This window comes from Eptatretus burgeri, chromosome 5, assembly GCF_056783735.1.
Source record: "Eptatretus burgeri isolate ZD-2024b chromosome 5, Ebu_testis_v1, whole genome shotgun sequence".
Classification (NCBI taxonomy): Eukaryota; Metazoa; Chordata; class Myxini; order Myxiniformes; family Myxinidae; genus Eptatretus; species Eptatretus burgeri.
The window spans coordinates 2,487,367-2,501,190 of record NC_140965.1 but is presented as its reverse complement, the minus strand read 5'-3'; the positions used below and the strand labels follow the sequence as shown (position 1 = coordinate 2,501,190).

The 13,824-nt window shown below is 42.4% G+C and overlaps 1 protein-coding gene across 2 annotated transcripts; it reads left to right on the top strand.

The window, feature by feature from the left end:
* Positions 1 to 191: 191 nt before the first annotated feature.
* Positions 192 to 13,515, top strand: LOC147025703 (uncharacterized). Of its 2 annotated transcripts, none has more exons than XM_085880383.1 (3): positions 192 to 337; positions 1,130 to 1,227; positions 12,195 to 13,515. In XM_085880383.1, the coding sequence occupies exon 3, from the start codon at positions 12,199 to 12,201 to the stop codon at positions 12,889 to 12,891; it is 693 nt and encodes a 230-aa protein (XP_085736509.1). In that variant the 5' UTR covers positions 192 to 337; positions 1,130 to 1,227; positions 12,195 to 12,198; the 3' UTR covers positions 12,892 to 13,515. The 2 variants fall into 2 exon arrangements, with proteins under 2 accessions (XP_085736509.1, XP_085736508.1); XM_085880382.1 differs by having other exon boundaries at positions 1,130 to 1,249.
* The last annotated feature ends 309 nt before the right edge of the window (positions 13,516 to 13,824 follow it).

Sequence of the window (13,824 nt, the reverse complement as noted above, 5' to 3'; positions counted from 1 at the left end):
CACAAATACAAGGTCTTGATACTCTGGTTAAAGTGAAAAGACAAATGTTATATGCAGTTACCTCATTGTGAGTGAGTGAGTGAGTGAGTGGAAATAGTGGAAGGGATCCTTCTAGCATTGTGTTTAAAACAGGATGAGATCGGTGTAGTTATAGCTCTGACACGAAGTTGAACAAGTCTCTTCCTGGCTTTAAGTTGAGAGTACAATTTATAGTAAACAACTTATCGCCAATCAGCTGTGGTTTCCGGGTAAAGCTGACGTAGGGAAGTCTGGAAAGTCTGATCTTTTGAGAAAACTGGCAGCCAAAGGTCCACATTCTGACATCGGTTGCGAATGAGTGAGTTTGTTTAAAATGTATTTCTTTCAATCCGTCGTGTTATAAAATTATTGTTTTCTCCTGTTTGACCCGTGATCCTTCCATAAGGATTCCATTGTTTCACAAGATGGTTGTCCCATCCTCGTTAAACCTGCAATGTTTGCTTCATTTGGATGTGGGGCACATTGGGTACCGATGTGTTGAGCTTCAGCTTCAGAAGTTTCAGGATTGTCTGGTTTGATTGAAAAACCTTTAAAAGCATGTTTAACGCACTTTTTATTTTTGTTTAAATTTTTTTCTTCTTCGGTGATTACAGATGGTCCCAGTGACCAAATTCATTATGTCTCAGCCAGCTCAGTGGATTTTACATCGTTTGAGTAAAACACCAGTAAATAAATAAAATATATGACATCAAACTAAAACTTGTAATTATCGAAGTCGTTTGAAAATTTAAACCATTTGTGTTTCTCGATATAATTTTTTTTTCCTTTTTTTCATCTTGTGGCCTTATCTCACTGCCTCACATGCTTGTGGCTTCATGTCACACTTGAGACTGGGAAGAAACATAGTGATGGGGAATCTATTTGTATTTGCCGGAGTATTACAGAGCAGCTTAAGGGTATGCCGCCCTGTGGAACTGGTTCGATAATGGATCCCAAATGAACAGCTGCTTGAAAGTGAAACAAACCTTTGTTATAATCTGATTCGTCTGCGATGATAGCCTAGATGTATGCACCCTCACTTCTGAGCCGTCTAATCTGGGTCCGAATCACAACCCAGCTATAAACTCTAACCCTGGTGTTTCACATACAGGTCGAGGCCTCATTGTGCGACCCGTACATCGGAAGGACGCAAAGCCGGAGGGCCCATCTGTCAGTACCGGTCGTGGCTGAACGTCAAGAGATCTCACGGTGTGTCATTCATGAAGAGTAGGTGGGTTATCACTGCCACCCCTGAACAAATTCCAAATTTCTATATCCTTATTGATTGTTGAGAAAGCAACAGCAAACCACCGAGCATAGCATAGCCTTTGACAAGAGAGTGCTTCGGCAGCAGCCACGCTCTGTAAAGCGAATGCTGCATCGATGGTGAAACTGTAAAAATGGAAATTTTCACACGATTACATTTTCACCCTGAATGGCATGTAACCAGAAGTGAAGAGGAGAAGGTATCAAAGCATATTTTATTATAAAGTAGGTCTACAAATCAGGTGGAAATCATACAAAACCGATGACGTACTGTACGGAACCAATGAAATAGAGTTTGCAAAATACGACAGTAAAATATGCTAAAGCACATCAAATCAATGGTTAATTGAATGTAGAGATTAATAAATTGATGGTCTCCTGGAGAATTGGATAATTTTATTCATTCCAATCTCCAGACTCGGCATCACTGTCTGCACAAGCTTATACAGGACTTTCACCCATCCCAGCTTTCAATATATCCCTGTGAGCGGCACAAAAACAGTGCATCAAGTCCTGCTTTAACCAAGCATCCAGGTTTCCGGAAACATTGAACTTCGTCCACTTTTGAAATCAAAGTATATTTTACCTTTAATTGTGGATACCGAAGTACAGTAGTGTAGTTGTGAACTGCGTAGGCTATACTACACATACCAGCCAAGTGTGTTGCTTGTTACTCACTGCAGTGTGACTGGTAACTCTATGTGTACTGCACGTATACCGGTATTCTTTGTTCGAATTTGTACTGTAACAGTTCAAAACTAGAAGGGCACTCAGTGGAGAGCATACCTCTGCCCATTATGCCTGATCGATGTGAACATATCTGGCCCTATACATTTTTGAGATATCGTGCTATCTATCATTTTTGAGTCCCATCTCTCAATGGTGAAGAATCACTTTAAAAATTCTAGTACTCGGATCCATATTTGGATCTTCACCAAAATCGAATCAATTTGGCATAGCCACACACCCATGTCAGGTCAGGCCAGATCAGATTTTTTTTTATATTTTTTTTTGTATACCTTGGTCGAGGCTCGTATGAGAGCTAACACACAACTCACAGCAAGGATGCATGAGACAAGAGGGGCGGGAGTGGAAGGGACAAAACAGTGGGGAACAGACACATTAGGTGAACTGTGGAAGGGAGAGGGATGGGGATGGGACGGGGAACATGGCGAAGAGAAGATGGACATTTCAGGGACTTTCAGGAAGGAAAGCAGGAGAAATGAAGGAAGTGGGCTTGGGTGGATTATCGGGGGTAGAAAATATCGAGGATTTGGATGGGGGAAGATAAGAGGTGGTGGTGAACAGCTGTTTTGAAAGCCTGGAGGGAAGAATGGGAAAGAATAGAGTGAGGAAGTTTATTCCAAAGGTGGGAAAAAAGAGGAATGAAAGAGTGAAGATGAGCAGTGATTCGTGATTTTGGTAGTTTTACCAGAAGGGGGTTGTTGGCGGACCTTGAGCGCCCTGTGGAAATGTGGTGGGGACCAATCGCAGAGAGAGCAGGGGGGGCAAGGCTGGAGAGGAGTCGGTAGAAGACAGAAAGACCACCGACCAACCTGCGGTGATTGAGTGAGAGGCCCAAAGACTCAGCTTCATTGCGGGAGATGCCGATGATCTTAAATGCCCTGGTTTCGACAGCGTTAAGCCGAGAAAGGTGGGAGGCAGGAGCACCAGCCCAGAGGGGAGAGCAGTACTCCATCAGGCTATGGACAAAAGCTTTGTAAGTGGTCAGGAGCTCAAGAGGGCCGAGGAAGGACTTAGCACGACGGAGGATTCCCAGTCGGCGACTGGCTTTTGAGGCGAGGTTGGAAATGTGACTTTCCCAGGAAAGGTCATGGCAGATAGTGAGACCTAGAAGCTTGAAACAAAAGACTTCTTCCAGAGGATTGTTGAGAAAGTGGATGGGGGGGTTTTGTAAACGGTCCTTTCGAAGAGACATAGTGAGAGTGTGAGATTTGTCTGGATTGAAAGACATATTCCACGTGTTGGACCAGTTTGTGATTTTATCCAGATCTGCAGTGAGTGAAGAAGCTGCTGCTTGCCGGTCTGAGAGATGACAGATGGTACGGCAGAGGGTGGAGTCGTCGGCAAAGAGAAATAGAGGATTTTCCAGAGAGTCCGAGAGATCATTGATGAAAACCAGAAAAAGAACAGGGCCCAGAACGCTACCTTGAGGAACTCCAGCCTGCACAGGAAGAGGGGATGAAAGAACTCCATTTAGGGCCACACGTTGACTGCGACAGGAGAGGAAGTCTGCGAGCCATGAGTGGAGATGGCCTTGAATACCATGGGAAGAGAGTTTGGTGAGTAGGGCAGGGTGCCAGACTGTGTCAAAAGCACGTGATAGATCTGTGACTTGCTACAGGTATCATGTAAACCCGTACTAACCTGTCCCATGGTCAGGTTGTCGGCGACTAAACCATCTTCCCCACCAGGTTTTTTTTTGGTGAGGAGGGTGTTTGGATATGGACAGCCAGCAGGATTAAAAACAAAACCTGTCAAAGGGTTGAGGAGTTCCTTGTGAACCAACGGCCATCCATATCTAGTGCCCAACTGTGTCTGCGGACGTCAACCTGCAGTTGGGTTACTTGTTATTAGAAGGTTGGTGGCAGGATTTGCACTCTGGCCATCGGAAAACCCTTCATTCCGCAAAACATAAAAACACAAAGAAATCTGAAAACGTACTATGTGGGAGTATCTCCTGTGCAGCTTCCCCACATACAAGTTGGATGTCAGGGGTGTTACAATAACTGTTGCTGACCCTCCAATCAACTGTAGTCCACCTTCGTTTGTGGAAACACAGGCTGCGGTGAACCGGTTGAAATTGGGTGAAGCTCCAGGGATCTGTGGTGTCCATGCTGAACTTCTCAAGGATGGTGGAAATGCTGCACTCTTGCCATTGCATGCAGTTCTGTGCTCTGCCTGGAACACAGGCATCATCCCAAATGACTGGAAGAGGGGCCTGTTGTCCCTTTCTGGAAAGGGAAGGGTGATCACCAAGACTGCAACAACTACCAAGGGGTGACACACCTCTCAGTGCCAGGCAAGGACTTTGCTCGGATAATTCCTGATAGGGTTCGCCACCATCTGCTTGAGCACCAACATCCAGAGCAGTTAGGCTTTACACCAAAGAGGTTAATGATTGACTCTATCCTTGCTCTTTGGGTCCTCACAGAATGCAGACTAGAGTTTCAGCAGGGGCTGCCTGCAGCCAATGTTGATCGCTGTAAAGTGTTTGATTCAGTGAATTGGGATGCCCTCTGGAGGATTCTTGGTCTTTGTGGGATGTCACCAAAACTGATCGATCTGATGTCTGAACTCCACTCTCGTAGTGAGAGTCCTGTGAGATGTGGTGATACCATTTTTGACTTATTTCCAGTTGTTACTGGAGTTCGAGAGGGGTGTGCACTGGCTCCCACACTTCTCAGCACTTTTATGGACTGGATTCTGGGGTGGAAGTCAGAGAGATCAAGCTGCGGTGCATCGTTTGGGAATGTCAACTCGGTGTTTGCAGCTAAATCTTGTGTCCTAAACCCATCACCATCTCTACCCACTTTACCCAGTCGCACCCAACTGTCCCTGGACTCTGTATCCTTTTCTCCTGACAAGGTGGAGAGCTTGCTTTCAAACCTCGAGTCAGATTCTGCAACCGGTCCAGACGGCATCAGCCCACGTGTCCTCAAAGCCTGCTCTTCTGCTCTTGCTCACCCTCTCTCTGTTCTATTCACCCTCTCATTTGCCCAAGGTAATCTGCCATCTGCTTGGAAATCTGCTAACATCACTGCCCTGCATAAAAAAGGTGCAAAAACAGATCCCTGTAACTACAGACCAATCAGCCTTCTCCCAATCATCAGCAAGGTGATGGAATCCATCATCGCTTCAGATATGAAATCCTTCCTCTTCTCCAATGGCTTGATTTCCAATCATCAATATGGTTTCAGACCAGGTCACTCTACCCTGGATATGCTGCTTCTGCTCTCCAATCAATGGATGGAGGTTCTCAATGCCAGACAGGAAATCCGAGCCGTATCCCTGGACATATCACGTGCTTTTGACACAGTCTGGCACCCTGCCCTACTCACCAAACTCTCTTCCCATGGTATTCAAGGCCATCTCCACTCATGGCTCGCAGACTTCCTCTCCTGTCGCAGTCAACGTGTGGCCCTAAATGGAGTTCTTTCATCCCCTCTTCCTGTGCAGGCTGGAGTTCCTCAAGGTAGCGTTCTGGGCCCTGTTCTTTTTCTGGTTTTCATCAATGATCTCTCGGACTCTCTGGAAAATCCTCTATTTCTCTTTGCCGACGACTCCACCCTCTGCCGTACCATCTGTCATCCCTCAGACTGGCAAGCAGCAGCTTCTTCACTCACTGCAGATCTGGATAAAATCACAAACTGGTCCAACACGTGGAACATGTCTTTCAATCCAGCCAAATCTCACACTCTCACTATGTCTCTTCGAAAGGACCGTTTACAAAACCCCCCCATCCACTTTCTCAACAATCCTCTGGAAGAAGTCTTTTCCTTCAAGCTTCTAGGTCTCACTATCTGCCATGACCTTTCCTGGGAAAGTCACATTTCCAACCTCGCCTCAAAAGCCAGTCGCCGACTGGGAATCCTCCGTCATGCTAAGTCCTTCCTGGGCCCTCTTGAGCTCCTGACCACTTACAAAGCTTTTGTCCGTAGCCTGATGGAGTACTGCTCTCCCCTCTGGGCTGGTGCTCCTGCCTCCCACCTTTCTCGGCTTCACGCTGTCGAAACCAGGGCATTTAAGATCATCGGCATCTCCCGCAATGAAGCTGAGTCTTTGGGCCTCTCACTCAATCACCGCAGGTTGGTCGGTGGTCTTTCTGTCTTCTACCGACTCCTCTCCAGCCTTGCCCCCCCTGCTCTCTCTGCGATTTGTCTCCACCACATTTCCACAGGGCGCTCAAGGTCCGCCAACAACCCCCTTCTGGTAAAACTACCAAAATCACGAATCACTGCTCATCTTCACTCTTTCATTCCTCTTTTTTCCCGCCTTTGGAATAAACTTCCTCACTCTATTCTTTCCCATTCTTCCCTGCAGGCTTTCAAAACAGCTGTTCACCACCACCTCTTATCTTTCCCCATCCAAATCCTCGATCTTTTCTACCCCCAATAATCCACCCAAGCCCACTTCCTTCATTTCTCCTGCTTTCCTTCCTGAAAGTCCCTGAAATGTCCATCTTCTCTTCGCCATGTTCCCTGTCCCATCCCCATCCCTCTCCCTTCCACAGTTCACCTAATGTGTCTGTTCCCCACTGTTTTGTCCCTTCCACTCCCGCCACTCTTGTCTCATGCCTCCTTGCTGTGAGTTGTGTGTTAGCTCTCATACGAGCCTCGACCAAGGTATACAAAAAAAAAAAAAAAGAAAAAAAAAGGTCTTCGACCTTGATTTCGCAGATGATGCAGTTATCTTTGTGTAGACTTTAGATATCCTTTTGGGGGCCCTCATGGTGCTGAATGAGGAGTCGGGGCTGCTGGGATTACGGGTTTCCTGGGTCAAAACGAAGATACAGGCTTTCAATGACATCTTGGATGCTGCTGTCCTGTCTGTGCCTGTTTGTGGTGAGGATGTTGAGGTCATGGAGAGATTTACTTACCTTGGCAGTGAAATTCATGTCTCTGCTGGCTGTGAGTCAGGGGTCAATAGACGTCTGGGGAGTTATGGATTCACTGGATAATGGGGAATGGCGCTGTCGGTACCTGTGCGGGAGGATGAAAGTCCGAGTCTTCAGGTCCTTGCTGCTTCCAGTGTTGCTCTATGGATGTGAGACTTGGATTCTGACCAGGGATCTGAGACGGAGACTTAATTCCTTTGGTACCAGGTCTCTTCAGAGAATCCTTGGCTATCGCAGGTCGGACTTTGTGTCCAACAAGCGGTTGCTGAGAGAGACTCAAATGAGATTTGTTACGTACATAGTCCATGAGCGTCAGCTGCAGCTGTATGGACACGTGGCTCATCTTCCTGATGCTGATCCTGCTCACCAGATTCTCTCAGCGAGGGAGTCTCGTGAGTGGAGGAGGCCAATGGGCCAAACACGTGCCTCATGGTTGCAACAGGTTGATCGGCATCTCAAGGAAATGGGGATGGGCCTGGCATCTGCCTGGGGGATGGCCAGATGGAGGCCCCTGGAGTACTGGTGGAAAGTGGACGCAGTGACGCGCTGCTCTGATGCATGCTTCGATACCTGACCTGACCTGAGACACCCAACCTGTCCACAAAGTTTCATCCAAATCAATCCAAAACTATTTGAGATATTGTGCTATCTCCGAGTTTAGCTCAATCTCTCAATGTTGAAGAATCACTTTAAAAATTATCAGATCCAGATCCAGATCTTCATTAAAATCTAATGAGTTCGTCCTTGTCACACACCTAACATGTCCACATACAGACAGACAGAAAAACATAATCGACAAATCAATGTACTTGAAAAATCTTTGATTTTGCAAATAACAAACAAACAAACAGAAAGGGGTGAAAACAACCTCCTTCAGCTTCGGAGGTGGATGCTGCATCATTAAGGATATTCTGCTGTGGCGACCCCTAACGGGAGCAGCCGAAAAACGAACAACATATCTATATATATATATATATATATATATATATATATATATATATATATATATATATATATATATATATATATATATATATATATATATATATATATATATATATATATATATATATATATATATATATATATATATATATATATATATATATATATATATATGAGGCCCGGCGAGGAGGAGTGATGCAAGCGAGATTTTTTTTAATGATATGATGATGATAGGCTCGGATGATAGGGTAAGGGTTAAAATAGTGCGATATGGCATTAACTCCAAAATGGCCGATGTGTCCCTTGCATCACTCCTCCTCGTGGCGGCTCATATATATATACACATACATTTTTTTGAATACATATATATATATATATTTATATATATATACATTTTTTGAATACATATATATATATTTATATATATACATTTTTTAATACATATATATATATATATTTATATATATACATTTTTTAATACATATATATATATATATATATATATATATATATATATATATATACATTTTTTATATATATATATAAAATATATATATATATATATACATATAGGTACATACATATATATATATATATATATATATATATATATATATATATACATATAGGTACATACATATATATATATATATATATATATATATATATATATATATATATATATATATATATATATATATATATATATATATATATATACACATATACATATACGTACATACATACATATATATATATATATATATATATATATATATATATATATATATATGTATATAATATAAATAGCCTGGTGTTGGCGTCGTGGTTCGGGTAGCGGCTTGGGATCCAAAAGGTTTTGCGTTCAAGCCCCGTGGGCCGCTTGAATTAATACACACCAGGAGGTTGACTCAGACTTCCATCCTTCCGAGGTCGGCGAAGTGAGTACCAATGTACTGGGCCCGGTGTATGCCCCGGTTAGAATAGGTGTACCATATCCCTGTGTCGTAAGATGTGACCAGGGTTGCGTCAGGAAGGGCATCCGGCATAAAACCTATGCAAAATCATTATGCGGATCATAACGGATGATCCGCTGTGGCGACCCCTAACGGGAACAGCCGAAAGAAGAAGATAAATGTATATATATATATATATATATTTCGCAATTTATCAACACGTGAATATACATTTTATGTATATATATATATATATATATATATATATATATATATATATATATATATATATATATATATATATATATATATATATATATTCACCTGTTGATAATTTTGTGCTTCTCTCTTGCAGCACAAAATGAGTAAAAGTTGATGGAGCCCAAAAATTTTCACTTTGTCAGCATGTGATTATTATCATGCCTGGTGTTGGCTTTATGGTTAGAGTGGCATGTTTGGCATCCTCGGGTCCTGAGTTTAAATCCCACTTGTCCGTTTTATTAATACCACGTGGGGTTGACTCAGCCTGTCATTCTTCTCACATCGGCAAAATGTGTACCAGCTTGCTGTGATGATTGAGCCATTTGATTATTCTCCATCGGAGTGGTGACCTGTCCAGGATTGTGTGCAATTGTCCAGTAGACTGCTTCAACAGCACCATTGCTCTGTACAAAGTATGGTACCGATGTATTATTATCCCGCCCCCCCCCCCCCCGGAGGAGGGAGCGGGATATTGTAATCTTCAGTTGTTTGTCTGTTTGTTTGTCTGTCTGTTAGCAACTTTACGACAAAACGGCTTTTGCAAACACTATCAAATTTAATCCACAGGTGGGCAATGAACCTTGGACGACCCCATTAACTTTTGGGTCCAATTGGATCAAAGGTCAAGGTCAAGGTCATGAAAAGATCAAAATAGTTTTTCGCTCACAACTTCGTCAAAAATGATCTGATTTATTTCAAACTCAGCTTATAGTGAACCTTATTCTATTTGTCACTTATAATCCTACCCATTCCTATTGTGAAAAATGCATATTTGTGAAGATCGGAAGGGTCTGAAGTTTTGGGGGTCATGGTCATCGGTCAAAATCACAAATTTTCCATTAAAACTAAAACATGGCTACGAAAATACAACTTTACGGGAAAACTGCTGGCTCAAACACTGTCAAATTGTATCCACAGGTGGGTAATGAATGTCAGACGACCCCATTCACTTTTGGGTCCAATTAGGTCAAAGGTCAAGGTCAGGTCACGAAAATGTCAAAATCGTTTTTCGCTCATAACTTCGTCAAAAATGGTTTTATTGACTTCAAACTAAGACTAAAATATTCCTTATAATCAACATTCAGGTTAAGGATGTATCAAATTTCAATTTGATCCCCAAAATAACTTTATGCCTTAAATGGGCGGGATTTGTTGTGCCTGGCACCACTTGTTAACCTCCACCATCGAAGATGGATGGAGGTAACTGTTTTCACCCCTGTCTGTCTGCTTGTTTGTTTGTTTGTTTATGAACAGTATTACGGAAAAACTCCTGGACGGATTTCGACGAAACTTGGTGGGGGGATTAGGTATGGTCCAAGGATCATGCTAATAGATTTTGGACTTGGTCCAAAGTCCAATATGGCCGCTATGGCGGCCATTTTGAAAAAATATTTGAATTTTTGTTTTTGCATTTACACATGTTTTAAGTGATTTCCAACCAAAAAAAAAAATTGTTAGAGAGAAAAAAAACAATTTTGCAACTTTTTTTTCAAAAAAATTGATTTTATTTGAAAAAAAAATTGAATTTTTTTTTGCATTTCTTCATGTTTTAAGTGATTTCCAACCCCCCCCCAAAAAAAATTGTTAGAGAGAAAAAAAGAAATTTTGTACCTTTTTTTTCAAAAAAATTTCGATTTTATTTTTTTGGCATTTCTACATGCGTGTCGATCTAGTTTAGTTTATTCAATCGTGGTTCAGTAGAGTCTCATCCGTTTTGACCTACAATGAATATGATATCAGGTTCACTTAAGTGACCCAGCAGTATTGGCGGCGGAGGTTTTGCCCTCTCCCGAGTGCTCCCCTCTAGTTATCGTTGTGTTTATTTTCATATGTACTTTTTAAACTTCGCAATCGTTAAACAAAGTTCCCCAACAAAGGGAAAATGCAACTTCAATGGATTTACCAGTAATTTCCATGGAGGCTGCTACATCTGTTCCACCAATCGCTGCAACGACAAAACTCAAATGTTTCGGCAACAATTTATTGGAAAGATACGACTCTCGACCTCAGTTTAATGATCAATATAATCCAACGATACGCATCAATGCCACCATCTTCGTAATGTCCCGAGTGGAATCATTACGAGATAATTTCTTTGTGTCAACTCTTCATACGTTCGAGAACGATTTTTATTTAATTTTTTCAAACATTGGGATACAGGTTAAAGGGGAAAGAGTGGAACTAAACAGCTTCAAGGACATAAATTTGACTATAAAAACTAGGAACGGTGAATAAATCACCAATACTTATATTCAAAACTGAAGGAAACACCAAGCAGTATAGCAAGTCACCAAGCAATGCTCAGGTCCGAGCTATCGACCACTGAGCGATCTTCATCTGGGACCATGTTTTTCATTGAGTCCCGGGTGAATGGTCAAAACGTCGGAGCTATGCCGTGTCTGCTGGGCAGCTATACAAGTTGGTAGTACCTTCAGCTGTGAATATGGATCTTCCCCACTACAACCAGTATTTATTACCTCCGCCACCGAAGGTGGACGGAGGTTATGTATTCACCCTGTCTGTCTGTCTGTGAACAGGATATTTCAAAAAGTTTGTTGATGGATTATGACAAAACTTTGTGGATGAGTTGGTTAGGTGACAATAACAAGTCGATTCGATTTTAGTTCAGGCCCGGATCCAGATCTGGCCTATCAGTGGGATACAAAACGTAAACTGTTCAGCCTGGTGTAGGTATGTGCCCTACCGAGTGCCATTCTAGTTGTTTTTTTTTGCAGTGCAGTTTTATAATTGTTTTAAAGCAATATTTGGATGGGGAGGAATGGGTGGGTTAGTAGGTTCAAAAACATTAAGTGTACAAGAATATTTGAAGAAGCAATGGGGGTAAGTATATTGACGTTCAAGGATTTTATGGCAAAACCAGCTCTCCTGGCTCTTGATTGCATTTCTCAGGGATGGATATGTTTGTTCATTTTTGTTTTCTTTCAATATCCCCATCCTTTTCTCAAATGCATTCCCTCATTACTTCCTTCCCCACCTAAGCTTGTTTAGATATTAGCAACGACTGCTTGGTTGAAAAACGTGATTTGTAATATCATTCAGTTCGCTCATTGTTGGTTTGTTTCAGTGGTATGTTGTGTGTCTCTTACTAGATCAATGGCAGGAACCCTGATTTTCCTCGTGAGCCTCTGCACAGTCCTTCAGCAAATCCAAGCATGTCCTTGTGATGAGCAAGAGACAATATGCAACTGCAAAGAAACAAATATAGAAATCCTGGACCAAGAAATTGGCTCGAATTTTATTACTCTGGATTTCGAAAATACAAATCTCAAGAAAGTGAAAGCTGGAGTATTCAATAAGGCAAATAATCTGACAAATATTAAGCTGAATGGTACCAAGCTGGTGTGTGACTGCGACATAATGTACCTTCGTTCATGGTTGATGAAAGTATCAGCAAAGCAGGATATATTTCAGGCTCGTTGTTCTTCCCCGTCTATTCTCAAGAACCGGCTTATTGCATTCCTGTCTAACTCGGAGATTGAGTGCCAGGGTTTTTGCTCTTGGGTCATCGTGTCACAGAGTGTTTTATATGCCTTCCTGTCAGTGCATGGTATCATCATCATGGCACTGGTCCATTACGTGAGGAGAAAAGAGAAGGTGGACAAAAACTTGTACATGGATTTCAGAACCGAAGATCCCTACAGCGTAACGCAGTCATCGCAACCACAGGGCACTGGTGACTACCAGGTATTTAGAGCAAATGATCGTGCAACATACGACGAGCTGAACCTGCAGCCTGGGAAAGACGCAGGTGGGCCCGTGATAACCAAGCGTGGTTCTGGAAAGTAGAGCATGTTGGTGTAATGAACCACACACATTACCCTGGAAGTGAGAGGAAAGCCATATCAGCAACGCCAGAAGCTGAGAAAGCGCAGTGAAGGAAATTCCACGTCACAAGCTGCCTTAACTCGTCACCACTCTGGTCACCTTCCACATCTTGTGATACCACACAACCCGCTTGCAACCTGATAAAGATTATGTGGTTGAGTTATGGAGTCAATGGACTCGTGTATGCAGATTTCGAATACATTCTGTGTGCTACTGAGTTCGACAACTCATTTACACACCAATCTTGAACACTCCTTTTGCCTGAGATTTCCTTTAACCAAAATGAACATCATCAACTCCTTGGCGGCTTCCATCTTGGATGAACTGAGCTGCCCAACTCACCGGTTCACTGCTGTACTTCTATGTCACACAAATCAGTTATGAAATGATCTTGAACATGCCTTCATTAAACCGATAACAGTTTCACGACTAACCTTGGATATCCCAGGCAGTTTGGTTTGATGTTATTAATCATTCAATAAAGGCCTTTGTTACCACAAACTAATTATTGTTACTAAACGTTGATGCAAACAAAACTATAGCATAAATGTTGCATTTATTCAATAAATAATCTTTGTTATTGCAGATGTGATTCGTGTGTGAATTAATTTAATATGCTAAAAATTGTGCAAGAAGCCTTTTGGGCTGGATGGAGTGGCGTGAGACTTGACATGTGAGTGACTGAAACGATTTCTACTTAGACTTCTTTAATGACCGAAGTTATTCACACGTTGCGGGGTCGGCCGGGGAATATTTTTGGCCCAAGTGTTTCACGAACCAGCTGGCCAGGCCTGACGTTCGACGAAGGATGTTAGGGATTTGTAATTTCTTCAGGGTGTCGACAAATGACACCATGCAATGTTTACATCCACCAACATTTTCTGGTGCACGGGA